General features: G+C 47.2%; 2 protein-coding genes across 2 annotated transcripts in view; both read right to left on the bottom strand.

Annotated features, from left to right (window-relative positions):
* LOC308061762 (uncharacterized protein) overlaps window positions 1-3,239 on the bottom strand; it is a 28,029-nt gene extending 24,790 nt beyond the window's left edge. Inside the window, exons 1-2 of the mRNA XM_080382182.1 lie at window positions 3,118-3,239; window positions 866-1,027 (exon numbers count right to left, since the gene is read on the bottom strand). Of these exons, the coding sequence (XP_080238308.1) occupies window positions 866-1,027; window positions 3,118-3,156 (201 nt within the window). The 5' untranslated portion in view covers window positions 3,157-3,239. The remainder of the gene's footprint in view (window positions 1-865; window positions 1,028-3,117) is intronic.
* A 345-nt stretch (window positions 3,240-3,584) lies between these two features.
* Window positions 3,585-15,058, bottom strand: LOC308061772 (ras and Rab interactor 2-like). Its single transcript, XM_080382210.1, has 3 exons — window positions 14,777-15,058; window positions 5,334-5,636; window positions 3,585-3,700 (listed from the first exon to the last, which is right to left on the bottom strand). The coding sequence occupies exons 1-3, from the start codon at window positions 14,958-14,960 to the stop codon at window positions 3,594-3,596; spliced, it is 594 nt and encodes a 197-aa protein (XP_080238336.1). The 5' UTR covers window positions 14,961-15,058; the 3' UTR covers window positions 3,585-3,593.
* Between the last annotated feature and the right edge of the window lie 4,166 nt (window positions 15,059-19,224).

Genomic DNA, 19,224 nt, shown 5'->3' with positions numbered 1-19,224 from the left:
AAGGTTTAGTTACCTCCTGATGACCCCGTACCTTCATTTATCAAGCTCTTAGCTACATCATAACTTATTGATGGTTGTCGTTAGCCTCTCGAGCAACTTTGCACTGTGGTATGAACTGTAAACAACTGGACACAAAGGAGTAAATACTTTCTTCTCGATTCCAACATCCTCCTTGCTTCAGTTCGCAAACTGATGCATCTGGACAGACAACAGCATGCCTATCTATGTAACAATCTTTTCCTATATGAAAGGCATGCAGGCTTGGTTTTAAAAGACAAAGTAATCCCGACTGTTTTGTTATTCTTCAGTTGGAGTTACTGCCCTACTCTGAAAGAGCAGTAAGAAATGGGAGGGGGGAGAAAAAACCCACAAAACAAACCACAAACATGAAGACATCCACAGTATAGAACTCTACTCCTTGCTTAAACTTTCAAATTATAGGCAAGCTTTTCTGCCAAGTCTCCTCTCTATTACCTGCGATAAGCCACCAGTCACTACTGGGGAGTTGTGCTGATTTATACCACTGGAAATTTGGGTTTGTTCTTTTTAACAGCAAAGCATACAAAGAAGCTGAATCTAAAACACCATTTTGTCTGTCCTCGCTCCGCACGACTTAAATACAAAGGACAGTGGGAAAGCTCCATTATTTAGTGTTTCCTTTATACCATCATAACCACACTCTGTTATGAAGTGCAAAGACTTTGAAACAGAGACAAATTTGGCAGCCACCTTCTCGGCACTGCTTCACACCACTCGTGGCCCCAAGGAAACCATTATGAATCATACTTCTTAAATGGAGATTTTGAAAAAAAAACAACCATCCCCTGTTTTGTTTTTGTTTTTTTTCTTCAGCCCTAAGCTCTACCTGAAAATCATCAACTGAAGGCATTGTTCTGTTAGTTGTCCTCTTGTGCCATCGCCGGAGAGTATCTCTAGCTTCTGAACTCAGCAGCTGGGCAGACTGGTCTTCCTGGAAGTTCCTGATCAGCACAAGTGCTCCATAAGTGCTTGCCAAGTAATAGCCTCCCGTGAAGGACAGCAGGGGAAGAACAACTCAGAGTGGTCACAAACACCACGCCAGTTCCAACTGGTCACAGTCAAAAAGTACAATTTTTTTTTTTTAATATACATACACACACGGAAATGCCTGCATTCTATGGCCAAAATATTTATACGTAAAGAAAAACAGCTTACTGGCCTGCAAAATACCAGATGGTGTGTTCTCAGCTGCTAAGAGACATGCAGTGGTTGCCTGGGCTCCGTATTATCAAAGTGGTGCAATAGTATCTAACTCTGGGTCCGCTAGCACTGGGGATGGCCGGTTATTTAAATGACCGGTGTCGCTCCTTTACTCCTGAGTGTTTTTACAAAGTTGGAACATGAGTTTTCCTCTAAACAGTTTCCAAACAGTGATTTGTTTTCTTCCTGAGCTTCAAGTGGGGATCAAATAAACATAGTTGTTTAAACAACATAAGACCAACTACCACTGTTCAGGAATTTAAAAGCGACTCCCTTAGTGGCAGCAAAGCAATGACCGAGCGTGTGATTTGTACCCAGAAGCATCCCAAAAGTTTTGCTTTTGTTTTTAAAAGGCAGGCTGTGTTTGTTCACCTATGTCCAACACTACGTCCAACTAGTTCAGGAGGCAGCGTGTACAGCTCTCCAGACTTCACCTTTATTACATGAGTGGAGAACAAAGTGCAGCCACGACAGAGTTGCTGATGTACAAAAGGAGCTGCAGGTCACAAAGGAAAAGGAGTCTCAACAGGAGGCAATAGTCCTCAGCAACCAGGAGAAACAAAAGACAGGCTATCATTTATTTCTCTTGCTCTTTAAGTAAACTGTTTGAGTGGGAGTGTTCGATTAAGAGGCAGCACAGTCTTACTTGTGGAGTCATTCAGAGATGCAGTCTATGCTCACAGCAGTGTTTTCTGTATTACCAACAGCATCCTCTCACTTTCAGCTCTGTGACAACTTCAATATGTGGAAGACACGCAAGACCCACCAGACAAATCGGACAATACATTTACATTTGAACCGCACAACCCCAAAGCACTAAATTTTTCCTGCACCATATAGTTTAGCTAGTGCCACAGACAGGGCCAGCCAATAGATGAACAACTTTTGCTACATTAAAAACAACATGACTTAACAGCCCAGTAAATATTTCTGCCTTTCAGCATGTTAATTATCTCCAGCTTCACATCTCAAGTATTTTCTGTCCTAAGATTCCTGAACAATGCACTCTGCACACAAAGCAGGGAACAGACTAGTACTGAACCGGAGGAAACCTGGCACAGTTCTGTCACACATATCGGCATGTAAAAGGATACAGCAATTTCAGCAACCCAAGAGATGGCAGAAATGGGGCATATACACATATACTTAAAACTCACAGCTGAGCTTGGTCACAAGAACCTCTGAAACTTCCTCATAAACTGATAGATTCTGGGGCCTACCAAGGGCTGGCAGAATACCTCTTTGTTAAAACCACCACCGTGAAAACAGAAAGGAGGGAGATTTCCTTGCCTCTAGCAGACTTCAGCCATCGTTCAAGAGCGCCTTAAGAAACATATTCCTAGGCCTCATAAAAATACTCTGTGAGAAGCAAGTATTGGGCATAAACCAGGATCATTAAGGGGGGCAACATTCTCAAAAGCACTTTCCCCAGAGGGGCAGAGAATTCCCCCAGAAGTTTTTACAAGCACCTAACCCGGGTCCCATTCCAGGTCTCACCACTCAATTGAACGCTGCAGACCCATACATACTCTCGGGACATTTTCAGGCACAGAAGGATAACCACAGCTGGCACCTGCACAGCCTAGGTTTGCTTGCTAACTCATGACGCCTCCTCCTTCTTGGCTGAAAACAACATACTCCCTCCTAAGGCAGTATATACATCAGTAGATTCCCAGGTCACTTGGGGCTGTAACTCTGCAAGCTAACCAGCCTTCTCTTATTTTAAGGTGGAAATAGTTACGAGGTTCTCTTGTTACACTACCGACATCACCGACTACATGACTCCGTCAAAAGGGTTTCTACTCAAACGAGGCGACGAAGAATCCCCCTTCCCTCCCCATCCCTTCACACAGTTCTAATAGAAATAAGTTGATTACCTTCTCCATGCAGCAAAGATGGATCCAGCAATTCCACCATGTATTCAGTTTCAGTATCCAGCTCCAGCGTATCACCCTGGACTAGCACGTATGTCAACACAGGCAAGAAGTCATCAGCTCCATACAGCCTCCTTGGGTCAAAGAGAACACAGGCAGCGATAGACAAATCACACCCTTTTACCACTTTCGGTGTTTGAAAGGAAAGTGTTATTTTGCTGCCTTTACTGACCAGTATGTTTGTATTACTCTAGAGCCTCTCATTACAGATGTGCAGCAAAGAGAGCATCATCTGACACTTGGTGGGCAGTGTCCAGCTTCATCCTGTACTTCTAACGAGCACAAATTGGATGATGCAGACCTTGAAGCACGCAAGGGAATTTAAAGACTGGGCTCACCTTGGCGTCAGCTCAACTGGTGAACTCACAAAAGGCAGCCATGCCAGTCTGGCCTGACCTCCACCTGCACTTCTGTCAGTGGCTAAGAGATAATGGGCATTTTCTTTATACATGCACGGACGATGTCCCCTTTCTGGAAGGATCCAGCCACAAGTATCAGTTCCTGAGTCCGAAACCCAGCAGAGAAGCCTGCATATAAAAGCCTATTAGATTTTACATGAAAACTCTGCACATTTCCTTCACGGAGCATGGTTAAAAACACCAGTGAGCAAAGCCTCACGTAATTCCCAACTAGCTGGTGAAGCATCATTGGTAACGACAGCACGGAACACACAGAGGCTCTGCTGTACCTAGGTCTGTCTGTGTTCCTTTTATCGCATTTAAACTTTCTCTTTAGAAAACGCTATGTGGCTAGAACTCTGGGTCTGGCCAAACTGTCCTCATTGCAGAAGCGGTGTGATGGTCACTTGAAACATCAAGATCAGGAGCCAATTTAAACTGTGGTGAAACTCCAGAGGACTGAAGGGCTGATATTGAAAGTCAGACCAGCTAAGACATACCCTCCAGGTATTACACTGTTATCTGGCTGAGATTACAGGACAAAGCAGGCACTGGAAACAGGTGCTGGCTTGATGCCACATTTTAAAACTTTACAGGACAAAGCAAGACAACCCAAGGAGCATTTGCTGCATCTTAGCCCAAGCCCCTCAGTACAATGGTTCACCAGCAGCCTCTCAGTACTTTTCTTTTGCATGTTGGGAATACCTTACTCAATGTGATAATACAGTATGGAGAAAAAAAACAAAGTTTACATCACTTTGGGCAAAGATTCCTATATCCATTTTAAAATGCAGGATTTTGCACAGAAATAAGCCAGGTTTAAGCTCCTGCCCAAATCTTGCCAAAGTGCCTGGGGGTGTTTTACAGCCACAAGCTTTCACCATTCACCTCAAATCTCAAAAGAAAGCAAGCATCCTGATCGGCACGGAGCCCAGCTGCAGATTCAGCGCTCGAAAGAAAACTGCCAACCACCTGCAGCAGCTTACGCTTAGGTAAAAAAATCTCCCACTACTACCAGCATTGCTTCACCGTAGCTTGTGACCTGCCACGGCAGTGTATGATAAGACGTCAGGCAACAGAGCTGCACCTATGAATTCATGCTGTCCAGCAAAGCGTTTTAATTGTGCCACTGCCTAATCAAGCAGGTCTTAACTGGTCTGTGGTTCCATTTCACAATCTATGTTTCAAGGTCACTTTGGGACTCCTGCTACAGCATAGAAATAGATGCTATTTCTCTTGCAAAAACACAAAGAAACTGTCCAAATGAGAACGTTCAGAGGCACAGCAAACCAAAAACACTGGATCGGGGCCTGCTTGACTCCAGCCATTAACACAGAGCCCTTGTAATTGCCATATTGCATACACACTGCTGAATTACTACAGCTAAATACTGGGTGTATCCTTTATTACTATTTCCAGGAAAATACTAATTTCAAACCAGGGTCAAATTCCAGGCTTACAGGACAGCCTTTCTGACAGCCAACTTCAAATGCCTACAGTTAAGCAAAGCTGGTGGCTGGGGTTTTTGTTTAAGCCGCTTCACAACTCTGCTTCACACTGGATTTGTAAGATGTGCTGCCAGATGCAGAGATATCAGGAAGGAAGCAGAGAGGAAGAATCCCTCTCAAAAGGGCAAGGAGATGCTACAAGAGCTCCAGGAGAAGGAAACAAACATGCAGAATCAGGTGGTCTCATTTCCTCCACCAAAAAAGAACCCCAGCTTTAGAAAAACAATGACCTTGAACCACAAAAAGCACCATACCCGAGTTATTCTCCATTACAGTATAAATCAATTTGCAAACTCTCAGCAGCAGCGTGACTTTCTTTTCAGGTGAATACATTTTCTGCATGGTCACAAACTTGACTTTCATCTTTTCCACATCCACAAAGTCTGGTGTTGGAACAAACACGCCCAGTTCCTGAGGATTCCACTGCTGCACCAACTGAAGGTTTTCCTTCAGTCGTTTCCAAGAACCATCTGCAGTATGAAACTCTCTCAACATCGCTTCAATATGGCTCTTCAACAGCTTCAGAATGCACTTATGCATGGCCTTCTCCAGGACATCTGCAACAGGAAAACACAAGTTGAGCTGTCTTCCTCCTCTAAAGCAGAGCCAGTAGTAATATAACCACTCCCAAGAGACACTGTAGAGGAAGGCCTGCTTGCTAAGGCTTAGTTATTATAGAAGCAGAGTCTCCAGATGTTTGTCAACAAGAAAACAAAAGGAAGAACAGAATCTGTATTCCGTTTTCATTTATGACAATGTGGGAAGTACAAAAAAAACCACAAAGGCAGACTACAGACTGTCAGAACAACAACAAAAACAAAAAAGAAACAAACCCAAAAACAAAGCAGCAAGCAAGCAGCAGCTCCAGTTAACTTTCTTTTGTTGGCCAGAAGTGTCCCAGTTTTATTTTACTTTGAGCTTAGCCTTTATTTCTGAAACGTGAAGCACAACACAGTCAAAACCCTAACTTTTGTCTGCTTTGGCATGAAAGCCCATCCTTTTTTGTATGGTTTCCCTCAGAAACTATAACTTACCCAAGGTCTCGTAAAACTTGGCTCAGCTTTAAGATCTTTATGATGCTGGACAGATTACAAGCACTAGACTATAAATGAAAACCAAGCTGTGTTTATCCAACTTCAGATTTCATCATGCAAGCTTATATACAGTTTTGTCATCAAGTTTGAAGTTCTTTGTTTGGCAATAGCGTGCACATGGCACAGCAACCTCTTAGTTGTTTTTCTTTTATTCTTGTTTTACTCGAGTTTTTCTTTAACAGTCTGTCTTCATTTCCAAGGTACAGAACACATCAACAAAGAAAGCTCTTTGGTAAATAATTTCTTTGAAAATCTCTACTTTATAAGTGAATTTCCTCTCCCACTCAGTGTCCCTATGACAACATAGCTTACATTAATGATTAGCTTATATCCATTATTTGTACTATAGTGAACTGCCACAAGCACAATAGAAACCAAGAACCCTTCAGCCTGGCCACAGCACAAACACCCTGGCGATGGGGCAGGACGCGAGCCCAGACTAGGCAGATGTATTAGGGGAGCACAGGGACCGAGAGGAGAAAGAGGAGAGGCCGTGTCACTACTAGATCACACATTTATACAGGCTAACAGTGGACATCCCTGCTGCTAGTGACAACTCAAAGTTACGCTAAACCTCATGCCCTTTCCAGGTTCTTTCCCTGGTCTTACATGTTTCTCCTAGACCAGTCTCTTTTTTCTCCCCTTGTCCTGCCCTTTTTGGGGGTGTTTTTTTAGAAATTGCAAGCTGTTCCTAAGCTTTGGGATTTACACACACACACTCCCCTCCAAATAAACATTACCTACTACTTTTGTTTTCTTGCTTTTGCTTTATGTTTTCACTTATTTTATCCTTGTGTTCAACCAGTTTTCCTTTTGTGCCATCAGACTGCTCTTTCCCATACAAACACGCCCTTCACACACTCCTCACCTTATGGTGTCTTTGCTTCACATGTAGCATTTATTCTGTACTTGTCTGGCACACAATTCCCAGATGTCCAACCCTACTGAGGGCTCCCATCTCCCCTGTCCCAATTCTGCTGGGGCTTTGGTAGCTTCTCTTGCTATTTTCCCCTTCCGAGATCCTGACGGAGGTGGCAAAGCCATGTCTGCTTCACTCCCAGATGCTTCAAACACAACTAGGTGCTCTCTCATGGAGCCTGCAAAAAGGTGGAAAGAGCGAACGTGAGGAGCAGCACTTGCCCTCTGATTTTCTATTTGTCTATAGCCACCAGTAAAGGCATAACCAGTCTGACACATGGTCTTGATGGCCTGTCACACGGCGTGAACGGTAGATCTAGCTTCCCACCAGACCAGAGCCACCAATTATACATAACAAGTGGCAACATTTCAAATGACTGATCTTGGTAGAGCCACACAATCACCATTGACAGCACTACCAAACCCAGCCAGGAAAGCAGAAGCATCACCCTTCTGCACAGTGATAGAAACTGCCTCTCCCTGCTATCAGAGCCATCCTCAGGGCTCACAGGGCAGAAATATTTTTCCACCAAGAAAAATGCACAAATCTCACCCATTGGTATGTTCGCTAGCTGAATTTCTAGAGGGTACACATAGTTCCTTGATAGCTTCACTGATTTTTTTAATTTTTTTTACAATTCAGCTCGCTTCCTTTATTTATACTGCCTGTTAAGTTTTTTTAAAAAGCGAAAATGCCAAATGCTTTGCTTGTAAGTGGAACATCTCTGCAGTGTGCATTCCAAGTGCCTGGTCTCATTTAAGTCAAAATGAAAGCAGTTGGTGCCACCAAGCACTGGATTAAAGAGCTCTCTATGCCCATGTTAACTCCCACAGGCTTCCACTGGATGTGACTAGTTAGCATCAGACATCCTTCGCCTCAATAAAGCGGGGTCATTGCCACATTTGGTCACAGGAGGCTCAATAAACTGTAAAGAGTTCAGCACAGTTCATCCCCAGAGCCCTTGGTCCAAAAACAAGGGAGCACCTAGCTGGGGATGGGACATCAGAAAACTCAGTACGCTTCTCCGATCCTCTTCATAGGCTCCAGCCCACAGCTGGTTCAGCTGCTGCCTGCAGCGTCAGCACAGAGGGAGCTGCCGAAACCGTCCCTCCCCAGAGGCTACGGGAACTGGAGGTGGCAGGCAGGGAAAACTCCTCCACAGAGCCCCAGTCCCCTTGTCGGGGCAAGTTACTGGGACTTGTTACCTGTAGGCAAGAAGTAGAAGACTCCAGCCTTCTGCCCTCAACCCTCACTTAGTGCTGTTCCCACAGCTTCCCGTGCAGATGAGCGGTGCAGGAGGCGTTATTTCACTTTTGCACTTTGTCACGGGCTCCAAAAGCAGTGCCTGAGAATTGCTCTGAAATGTACTTGATCACACTCCACATTTACCCTAAAAACTTAAATTTGAAGCAGCACAGAGAAACAGAGTGGATAACTCACATGGCTGTGCTCAAAGCTCTGAACAGGGTCTAAATACTTATTGCTGAAGGCTGTTCCTAATGGTTTCTGTGCCGTTAAGGCAATCGGGTAAATAAAAACACAACAGGATATTGAGTAAAGCATCCTTCAGTGCTGTCCAGTGACTCTGTTACAGCTAATAGGAAACAAATGAAATAAAGGACATAGCCTCTCTTTGGAATCACAGCCGTAACTGCCTTGGCTCCGTAAGGGCAGACCGAGAGAGACTGTCATTTTAATGCAGCACGTTTGCACAGAACTAGCAAATGAGGAGGTGACTAAGACATGACAGCGTGTCTGAGGCGGTTTGTTTTAAAAAACAAAAAAAAAAAAAAAATCACAACCAAAAAAGCACACCAAACCAAACAAAAAAAACCCACCTCAAAACAACACACAGCCTTTTATTCTCCCTCGTGAATTCTTGGAATAGACATAAAAACCACAGAGTTCTGCCCTCAAATTAAAAGTGGCAAATTCTAGCAAGCTGAAGCGGCCAACAACACAGCAAGACTGATAAACACTGAGCTTATTTCTCAATGGTCAATAAACACCCCTACGTATCCTAATTAATAGAAAACCTATAGAAACATTTAGATTATTATCAAAGCCTGGAAGGACAGCATTTCTAGTAATCTGGGTCTTAGACCAATATTCAGTGTCAGAAGACACCTATAAGCATGCTTGGGATCAAACTATCCAGCTGTTTATCCTTCCTACCGAACTGCTGTTACTGCTGCCTTTCAGAGAAAGGTGTTTCTGGATCTGATCCCCAAATCGATTCCCAGCTAGCAGTTTCCACTGATTAAATACAAAGAAAGTAAAGGAGGGTCGTCATGTCCCTCCCCCGTCCCCGTCCCCCCCCCAGGCAAATGAGCATCTAAGTTCTGAACTGAGGACTGATTTGTTGCATTAACATCTCTGTATACTCCCCAAATCCAAACTGGCAACACAAATTCTTGTTCACTTTGGCATACGCAAAGTGTTTTCAGCTGTCCTCCCAGGTTGCTTAATACTCTTCAAGCCAAAACAGACCCTCTTACAGTTTCGTGGGGGTGGGGTTTTTTTGTTTGTTTGTTTTGCTTTTTAACTGAACATCATTTGAGCTGAGCATCATGTAGTGTTCCTGAAGTGATACTTACCATTAGCCTCTAGCCTCAAAATGGGAACAGGAAGTGATTTGATAAATGAATTGTAAAGGCAAACCAGCTCGTTTTGTCATGACTTGTGGAAATGCACCTGTATCCTGTGCTGACACGCTATTTTGTTTTGCTGCAAACCACACAAGTCTGCATTTCGAGAGGACAACAGATTAGTCATCACCAGTGTCCTTACACAGCCTCTTTACAGCCTCACTGCCTGGAACTGCCGGCGTGCTCTTGCCTTTTTCAGGCTTCAGTTTACCTGTTACCCACTACTGTTGCTCCACGGAGATTACCTGTCAAACTCCAGATTTACATACAAGCCCTGATCACCACCTAGGATAGAAAACCCATCCATCCATAAAAGAAGGGCTCCGTAAGAGACTGAAGGAGCCTGGGAACCATCACAAAAAGGCACAGTCCTGTAAAGTAACGTTGCCTGGGAGGCTGAAAGCAGAAGGCTGCTTTAGAACACCACGGTGTGTGGTGTGTATGTGCAGAATACACGACTACGCTGCCTTTGCTTTCTTATAGCTCTTCCTAATGTCTTGCACATGTATAGACTAGCATGACTGATACAGATCTATTTCAAGACACCTCATGTCAGGATGGCCAGGTGTCCAGCTCTTGGTGGAGGTCTACAGTGACACATGCCTCACCCCTTGTGCAGACAAGGACATCTCCTCCAAAGAAGCAAGGCTCGAAAATCAAGACCTCACACAACCTATATGCCTTGATAATCTGCACAGCCCTGAAATGAAAGGTAGGACTGAGGTGGGCGATGGATAGATGGTGCCGCCAGAGGCTGAACAACTAGAGAAGAAAAGTCTCCAGGGTAAACCTCCTCCCATTTTACGTGCCTAAAGCATGCCAATGAAGCATGCCAACGAATGACAGAACTATCTGTGCTAGGTCTGGTCTGCTTTGTTCAGCTGTGGGTTAATTAAAACTCACATTATGGCAGTGTGGTAAATACCTATCTTTTCTTAAAGAAGAGGTAATAAAGGAGCAGAGAGTAAGTCACAAAGCAAATCAAAGGGATGGCTGGGAAAGGGATAACCAAATCCTCTGCTCGGCACTTTTACTGCTGCTTCTTACTTGCCCTATCTGCCTGCTCCTATAGTGAAAGGAGCAGCAGTGAGGGACACATTGGTCGGCCTCAACTCAATATGAAAAGATATCAGGATGAACCACAGGGCAGGAGAATGGGACACCAAAACAAATGTACAAGCACCTAAAAAGTAACACAGCACTAGAAAACAGTCACCATTTTATTTTTTTTTCCAAGAGCCAGTAGTGGCATACCATTCTAACTCCTTTAAGAGGATAATTAGATCAGTGAAGAAGAGGGAAGCAGGGGATGGACTGTATCCTAACCTTTTCAGGCCCCATAACCCTATTCCATGAAACTTTCCTATAAGCAAACAAGGGAAATCCTGTCATGCTGTAATTACCATAAGGCGGGCGGCTTGAACAGGTGTGCAAAATACTGCACTTGAAGCCAAATTCTCGACAGTTGACTGTCAAACAAGACAGGTATTTGAACAGGGGTCAGCCCTGGGCTTTAGTCTGCTTAGTATCTTCATTCAAGATTCGGATGACAGAGCAGAGACTTCACATACAAAATCTGCACATGACATCACAGCAGGGGTGAGAGAAGGGCAGCCCCAGTCCTTCACAGACCAGGTTTTAATTAATAAGTGGGAAATGGGCCTAAAGCTAACGTGACAAAATCTCATGAGAACAAAACAAAACATTGCCTCTCAGCAAGAGGAATACAAAAGCAAAAGCGCTGCCCAAAGCAGCCTCCCCGGAGCAGCCGGCAGAGTGACTCAGCGGGGGACGGGCTGCGCCCCTGCACACTGCAGCTCTGCCCGCCCGCAGACCCCAGCCCCTGCCACAGGGCATGGCCTGCCAGCCAGGGACCAGCCCAGCCTCTCCAAGCCTCCTGCAACACCCAATGTTTAAGAATCCATTACAGATGAGACATACCAAAGTGAAGAACAGACAGTATTGTTTAGGCGCCTTGCCACACAACCAGTTAATACCTTATGGCCAAATTACTGAAGCAGACAGTCGTTTCTTGGGCTGGGCCCAGGCTTGGGCATTGAGACCAAAGCTGTTCAGGTGTCCACCCTGCCTGCTGGAACAGCGACAGTCGGCTTGATTCCCTTCTCTTCACAGACAAGAAAAGACGATGCAGTATTACCGTTAGATTGCAACACTACCAGAATCGTTCCTGGTTTGTATTGAAGTACAACAATAAGTGTTATGACACACAACACGTTAAAAAAGCAGAGGAGAGGTTTATGTATAGCCAAGGACCACTTACTCCGACTTGTAACTAAACTGATAAATCAACTGAAATACATTTATCAGGTAAGCATTAACACACACAAAGTAAATGCAGTAAGATGATAGTTTAGGCTAAAAGTTCAAGTCACTGGAGCATTCCCTGGAGAGAGGCTCATTCCTCCAACTGCTTGTCCCATTTGTCAGCCTACCAGGATGTAAAGATTGGGCAGCAAATTCAAAAACAGATAAGCCAGCATTGTAGCCTATTAATTTAATACAATGACTACTGCAAACAATTTAATCTAACACAGTCTGATTAGACCTGTCGTTATCTCAACCCCTTCAATGCCCCACGTTGGGCTCCAAAAAACAGACTGTCATTGTTTAACCCCAGCCGGCCATCAAACACCACCCAGCCGCTCCCTCACCACCCCCACCCCCCAACCCCCCCAACCAGAGGTGCGGGGAAGAGAATCAGAAAGGAATGTAAAACTCGAGGGCTGAGATAAGAACAATTTAATAATTTAAACAGAATAAAGAGATAAGGACAACAGCAATAATAACAAAACAACAGTTAGGATGGAGAGGTGGGGAGAAAAGGGTAAAATCCCAAGGAAGAGAAAAGGAAAAAAACCCACCAACACCAAGTGATGCACAGTACAACTGCTCACCACCTGCTGACAGATGCCCAGCCAGGCCCCGAGCAATGATTCCCCGCCCCTCCCTGCCCCCAGCTAACCCTCCAAGTGTCCCACGGTATGGAATACCTCTTTGGCTGCTTCAGGGAAGCTGTCCTGACTGTGTCCCCTCCCAGTGTCCTGTGCCCCCCCCAGCCCTCTGGCTGGCAGGGCCCAAGGAACCCACAAGTCCTTGACTTGGTATAAACATCACCCAGCAATAATAACTAAAAACATCAGTGCAGTTACCAGCATTGTTCTCACATCACAGCCAAAACACAGCACCTGACTAGCCACTAAGAAGAAAATTAACTCCATCCCAGCTACAACCAGGACAGTCATCTTCCTAGGGTTTAAAGATGCAACCAAAGTCAAGTTTTGCCAGAACAGCTGCTTGATTTCTTGTAGGAAAAGCCCATCCACTCGGCAGCTTTACTCCCGAAATGCAGCCATGAGTCCTTGTTGCAATTTCAGAGGGACTAGGCAAAGACTTGCCTCGCAAAACTACCAACTATAACAAACAGGAGCTTGCCTCACCTGCCAGATATCTGTAATAGATTGGCATCCTATAAACTCTTCAAGAGTTCGTGGTGCTTAAAATGCTCTGAAATCAGCTGACGTGCGGAATTAAACTCTATAACTCGAAAGTTATAAAGCAGGTATGTTTATTGCGCGCAGATGCACGGGGGATCGCTCCTCCACAAGCGTGCATGCCCGAAGTGACGAACCATCCCACATTTATACAATGAAACAAATGAATATTCAATTAACGCCTATACATATTCATTACCTAAACCCCGCTTCGTATGTTAATTAGCTTATCAGTCAGTTTCCTGGAATGTGGTGGTCTTGCAGGTTTGTAGGTGATTCATGTTCTTGTGACCATCCGTGACCATCCGATCTTCTCCAGCAAGAAGACTTAGCACTCCCTCCCTCTAGATAGCATTGGAATCTCTCTCATCTTTTTCTCATTCTCTTTTTAATAGCCCCTTTGTTAGAGGAAGAAGGGCAGGCGTCTCCTCAAAAACTGTAGTTGTCTCCTCAGAGCTGTGTGCCTATGTGACCAGACACCGCACCCATGACTAGTCACCATACCCACATTCCTGAGTGGACATACACAATCACAGTCGGTGTCAAGCGTCCCCATTTCACACTATTTCTCCATATCACAGCCATCCCTTGTTCACATGAACCTTATAGCAGACATACATGGCGTGGCATTACAGTCACAATTCAAATACCAAAATCATGGCAAAACTGTGCCTTGCCAAGTGACTTCCAAAGCAGGCTCTCGAGCCTTTCAACAAGACAGTGAAGTCCGGAGTCCCAAGGGAACTCTGTGCCAGCTCTGTCAGTGCGACTGAGCTCTCTGACCAAGTACACCACCATACAGAAATGTAAGTGGGTTTAAACCTCAGGCTCATTTACAAACTAGAAAAATAATGCTACTGACTGGACGCGATGGCTTAAACGCCCAGCAGGCCCGGCTGCGTAACCACGAGGCACCAGCAATTCCTCGCGCTTGCCCTTTGTAATACTTTTTAAAGAAAGACAGCAACCGCGGGGCGGGGGGGGATTTCCGCTGCCGGCTTTTTTGTCATGCCCACTCGCAGGGGCGGGAAGAAGCTCCTGAGCCACCCCCCTGCGACAGCGTTACCGCAGGCCCCAAGGCAGCCCCAGCCCCCGGCCAGCGGCTGGGGGAAAGACAAAGCCCCGCGCAGAGCTGCGGCGGCTGCAGCGGCTGCCCGGGCACCCGGAGGCGGCGGGGGGACGGCAGGGCGCCGCGGGCCGACCCCCCTCCCGGGCCCCGCCGCCACAAGGGAGCACGGGGGCCGCCCCGCCTCGCCTCCTCGCTGAGGTAGCGGCGCGGCTCCGAGAAAAAAAAAGGCAGCACCGTGAGCAGCCCGCTGACCACCGCCACTGCCGGGGAGACGAGAACCGCCGGCAGCCGCACCAGTCCCGGGCCGGGCCGTCCACCTCAGCCCCACCTCAGCCCGCCCGCCGCCGCCACCAGGCGCTCGCTGCCGAACGCCGGCCCGCCACGTCCCCCCCAGCCGGCCGCTTCCCGACGGCCGCGCCCGGGCTTGCCCACCGGCCCCCAGGCGCCCTGCTCACCCAGTGCGCAGCCGCACGTCCCGGCCCGAAAGTCTTCCGGGGTCCCGGCGAAGACCCCGCACCGCCACGGCCGCTCCAGGGCGCCGCACTGGCCGGCAATGAACCACCTCCCGGGGCCGTATGCGTAGCCCATGCGTACGTAGCCGGAAACCCCGCCCCTAGGCATCAAGCCGATTCTGCGCATGCGCTGCCTGTAGTTTGGGTGGAGCGATGCTGGCGTCTAGAGAAAAAAATTGGGTACTGCAGCCTCCCGGTTGGTAGCCAGCTGCTGCTGCCACCTGGCGGCCAAAAATCGGTACCGCAGCCTTGGCGTCGCACATGCGCGGTGCGCCTCCCCACTCGGCGTTGCCCTCGGTATATGACGGCATCGCGATCCCATGACAGACAGTGAAGAAGATTGTCACCATGGCAAAAAACAGTGCTGCCCCTCTCGCTTTTAAGCTCAGCATCATGTCCACCACGCCCGAGCTGCAAGAAGCTGGGGTAAAGCCCCTTCCTTCACTGGAGAGCACTTTAGTGTGCCTGCAGGTAGCTGTGAGCTGCTCTGGGCAGGAGCTAGTAGCTAATTACAGTTGTATGCTGTCCTGGCTGCCTGTACACTGTCCTGTCCTCCCTGCTGGGACTGCTCCACCAGCAGATGTGATGTGAACACCTCATCTGAGTGAGGTGTTGGGGATCCCCTATGTTATAAACGATAACAATTAAAACAATTTTATTTTGGGTTCAATCAATTTAGGTTGAGAAACAATAAGCAAAAACAGTGCTGGGTGCACGGAGAACTCAATTAGTTCCACCACACGCACACCTGAGTCCTAAAAGCAGCGTCTTTTATGCCCAGAACTTGACCAATCTCTTCTCGCGGGTGTTCGTCCTGCTCTTTCCCCTTTGAGTCGTCAGGGTATGCCTTCTCCTCCTATTGGCTCTCCTTTGGCGCACTTTTTCAAATCTCAGGGTCTTTGTCTCCTTTGGCGGGCTTTCCCTGGCATGCTTCCCTTATCTCCTTTGGCGTGCTTTTCCAAGCAGCGATTGCCTCAGGGGAAGGGGAAGTCATCACATTGTCTCAAAGGAGAACCACACGCGCCCACTCACCACAACTGGGATACAAGTCCCAGATACACACAGGCATAACAATTACACTTTTATCACACTACATTTTATTTTTGACATGAATCATGACTGCGTTTATCACACCTAGTAGCCAGAAGTGAGAAGGTACACTTCCTCTAACGAATTTTAGACACAACTACATCAGGATGCAGCCATGTGCTTTAGATCTGGAAAAGTAAGGGAGGTAAATGAATCCTTAAAGACTTAAGAATTACAGCTCTCTTGGAGCTTACAAGAAATTACTTTAGAAGACATAGTTCAGCTCACCACAGCCAGGTGGACACACCACAGGAAAGCACCTTTGGTACCTGGGAATGCATACGGGAGAGAGAATGGGGTTGGGGCAGTGTTGGTGGGGATGGAACAGGAATCGGAAGATTCTTCTCTGACTTTAGCAATGGAGGTTTCACAGCTTGGTTGCGAGATGAAGTAGTCTCCCCTCGTTTCTTTGGGCAGGTTCTCTGCTTGAACCCCACCAGCAAACTCAGTCTGAAGCCCCAAAGGAGACACCTGTAAGGTGGAGGTGATCTTCTCCCCAAAATGCCGCATCCAGCCATTCAGCGAAGAAGTGATGCTGGAGTGCAGTGGCCGGGTGCACTCCCTGTTCACAGTGCAGGGCTCCTGCCAGGGCATCCATGTGAGCTTGGACCGGGAACACCTCGGCTTTGGAGCGGTGGTGCAGCAGATCTACATGTCCCAGCGCATCATCATGCAGAACATGGGCGACATAGGAGTCAAGTAATGCAGAAACCTGTCCTCTCTGAGGGCTGAGAGCTTGGGTGAGGCTTGCATGGAGCTGTAACTTAGCCAGCTTGCTCCTGTCTGCTTTTCCATCCCACTGGAGAGTTGTGTAGCCAAGGCTGTGTAGTCAGGCCCTAGAAGTTAGCAAGGGATGCAACCAAAAGCTTGTTTACAGATGGGTGCAGCTGAGTCCTACCCAGCCTCTGAAGCCTTATTGCCAGGTGGCTCAGCATCATGCCTGAGATCCTGTGGGAAAGGAGGCTTAGAAACAGCACATGGCATTTGCAGCCTCCGATTGCTAATCCTTCCTCCCTGTCCTTGTGTTTTCTTTGGAAAGGTTTAAGTGGGATGTTGAGAGCTTCAAGCCAGATTTCTCCATCAGCCCCACAAAGGATTACATCTCCCCAGGAATGGATGTCCCCTTTGTTGTGACCTTCCACCCCTCTAAGCTGAGCCAGGCCACCCAGTACTAGGGCGTGCAGTGCTTCATCCAGGGCAGTGAGCCGCTGCAGCTTACGCTGGCAGGGTGCTGCATGGAGACCCCTGTGACCAAAGAGGTAACCGGAGCACAGAGGATGGGTCCCCCCCTTACCCCACCATTTGCACCATGTTGCTCCCAAGGCAGGGACTGGAGGATGTTTATGTGCATAGCCTCTCTCCTGCCTGGGTGTCCCAGAGAGCTGAGAAAACTGCTGGGCAGGATTCCTAAAGTTTCTGAGCCCTGTAATTGCCTTCCTCCCCTGTTAAAGGTGCTGCTTCTCCAGTGAGCACCTCAGCTGTCTTGGCTCTGCATTGCAGCACTCTTGCTGTGGGGACACCCTGCAGGGCTCTTCTGAGACCCTCCCCACAGAGCCACCCAGCTATACCCTCGATATTGCACCCGCAGCCACACTCTTCCTCCCTGTCAGGGCAGGGGAGGGTATTCAGCATTAGGAGCAGGTAAGGCAACTGCATCCAGCTCCTGGGGGCCACAGGAGCGTGGAGGACTCCTGGCCCTCACAGGTGTTGCAGGAGCGTGCAGCTGGGAGGTGTTGGCTCTTGCTGCCAAAAGACAGCCCAGAGCTGCTTTTCAGCCTGCCCACAGAGATGGTGCACGGCTGCAGCTCTTGTCCTTGCACAGGAGAGTTTCCTTCAGGACTCCCTGTTTTCTTTCACACAGCATGCAAAAGACTTGTTCTTTCCCTTTTTTAAGGCCAAACAACTTGATTTACTTAAAAAGCTATCTCCCAAATGGAAATCATGTATATGCCAAGGAAAAGCTGCTCCCTGCGCTCCAGGTGCTGGTGCAGAGCTAGTCAGGCTGGGAGTGAGAAGGGTTCCTCGGTGTGACCAAGCAGCCTCTGTGCTCCTCTGTTGCAGGTACTGACTTTCTCATGCAATGTGTGTGAGCAGCACAGCCAGACTATCTTTCTGTCCAATCCAAGCAACGAGGCCTGGACTGTGCAACCTGTCATTGAGAGGGAACACTGGTTGTATTAAGGATTCAAGTTTGTCTTGTGTACATCGGTTTTAATTAATAGAGCAGACGCACCAACAATGCATCTGGAAATGAAATGCAGGAGAAAAGAAGAGGCAGCTGGTCCTAGTGGATGTAATTATTTGCTTTTTGGCAATTGAAGCTCTGCTGAAACTTTAGGGACTCAATTCAAATTCAGAACCCTTTTTCTTCTGCCTGTGGAGATACATGGAGCAGAAGAAATGAACTAAACCATAATGCTTTGTTTGGCTCTAGTGCATGTGATGTAAGAAGCATAAGTTTTTGGAGTAGGGCCAACACATGAAATCTTGGTTCCTGCTGAGATATTAAGGCCTGGCCTCTGTTGGTGCAAGATGCATTGATGTCAGAGGAGCTGTCTCTGTATCGAGAAGCCATCCCAGGCATCTGCAGTATAGTCTTGGGTTATGAGCATGGACAAATCGATACACTAATTTTTGACCCGCTATAGCAGAGCGGGTGCAGTGATGCTACCTAACTAGGGTCTTACTGGGAAACCAAGTGGAAGAGGTACATACATATGAAAGCCTCTGTTGAGCAGGTGTGGCAGGCATGGATATGGTCTCTGGTCTTTGTGTGAAGCCGATGGTTAAAAAAAAAAGCAAAGCGTGAGTTAGGGCTTCTCGTGTTTTGGTGGGACCCTTCACAGTTCTGCTGTGTTATATTTGAGGACTCTGCTTGAAGTGCAGAAGAGCAGTCTTTATGTTTTGGGCTTTTTGTGGAATCCCTGGCTGTCTGTGTTATCACTAAGAGAACTTTTTGTTCTGTTTTGTTTTTTTGGTTAGTGCCTGAAACTGCTAAGAAGAATTGGAAAACATAAGCCTAGAAGCACAACGTACCACAGCAAGTGTAGAATGTAAAAAGCAGAACAAACCAAACCCACTGTTAAAACAAGCCATGACTGGAGAGCAATGGTGCCCATGCCCGAACTGGCAGTGCTGGAGAAGGCAGTCAAGAAGGAGGGGTTGATCCCAGAGCAGTATTTTCTACTTGGTGAAGCAGGCAGTGGGGATGTGAAGGATTCCTCTAAGCAGGCAAAGTGGTAGCGCAAGTGTTGTTAACGCTTATCGCAGGCTGTCTGAGGATAAGACAGCCTTCCTTGCTC

Source organism: Falco punctatus, assembly GCF_963210335.1.
Source record: "Falco punctatus genome assembly, chromosome: 4".
Lineage (NCBI taxonomy): Eukaryota > Metazoa > Chordata > Aves > Falconiformes > Falconidae > Falco > Falco punctatus.
Note: the sequence above shows the minus strand (reverse complement) of the source record. Positions and strands in the feature narration are given on the sequence as shown.

Coding starts and splice junctions, on each gene's coding strand:
- LOC308061772 (XM_080382210.1), bottom strand. CDS start 14,960: ATGCGCAGAATCGGCTTGATGCCTAGGGGCGGGGTTTCCGGCTACGTA. Junction 5,637..14,776: donor GACGTGCGGCTGCGCACTGG/GTGAGCAGGGCG, acceptor TTCCTGTTGCAG/ATGTCCTGGAGAAGGCCATG. Junction 3,701..5,333: donor TGTAATGGAGAATAACTCGG/GTATGGTGCTTT, acceptor TTTTATATGCAG/GCTTCTCTGCTGGGTTTCGG.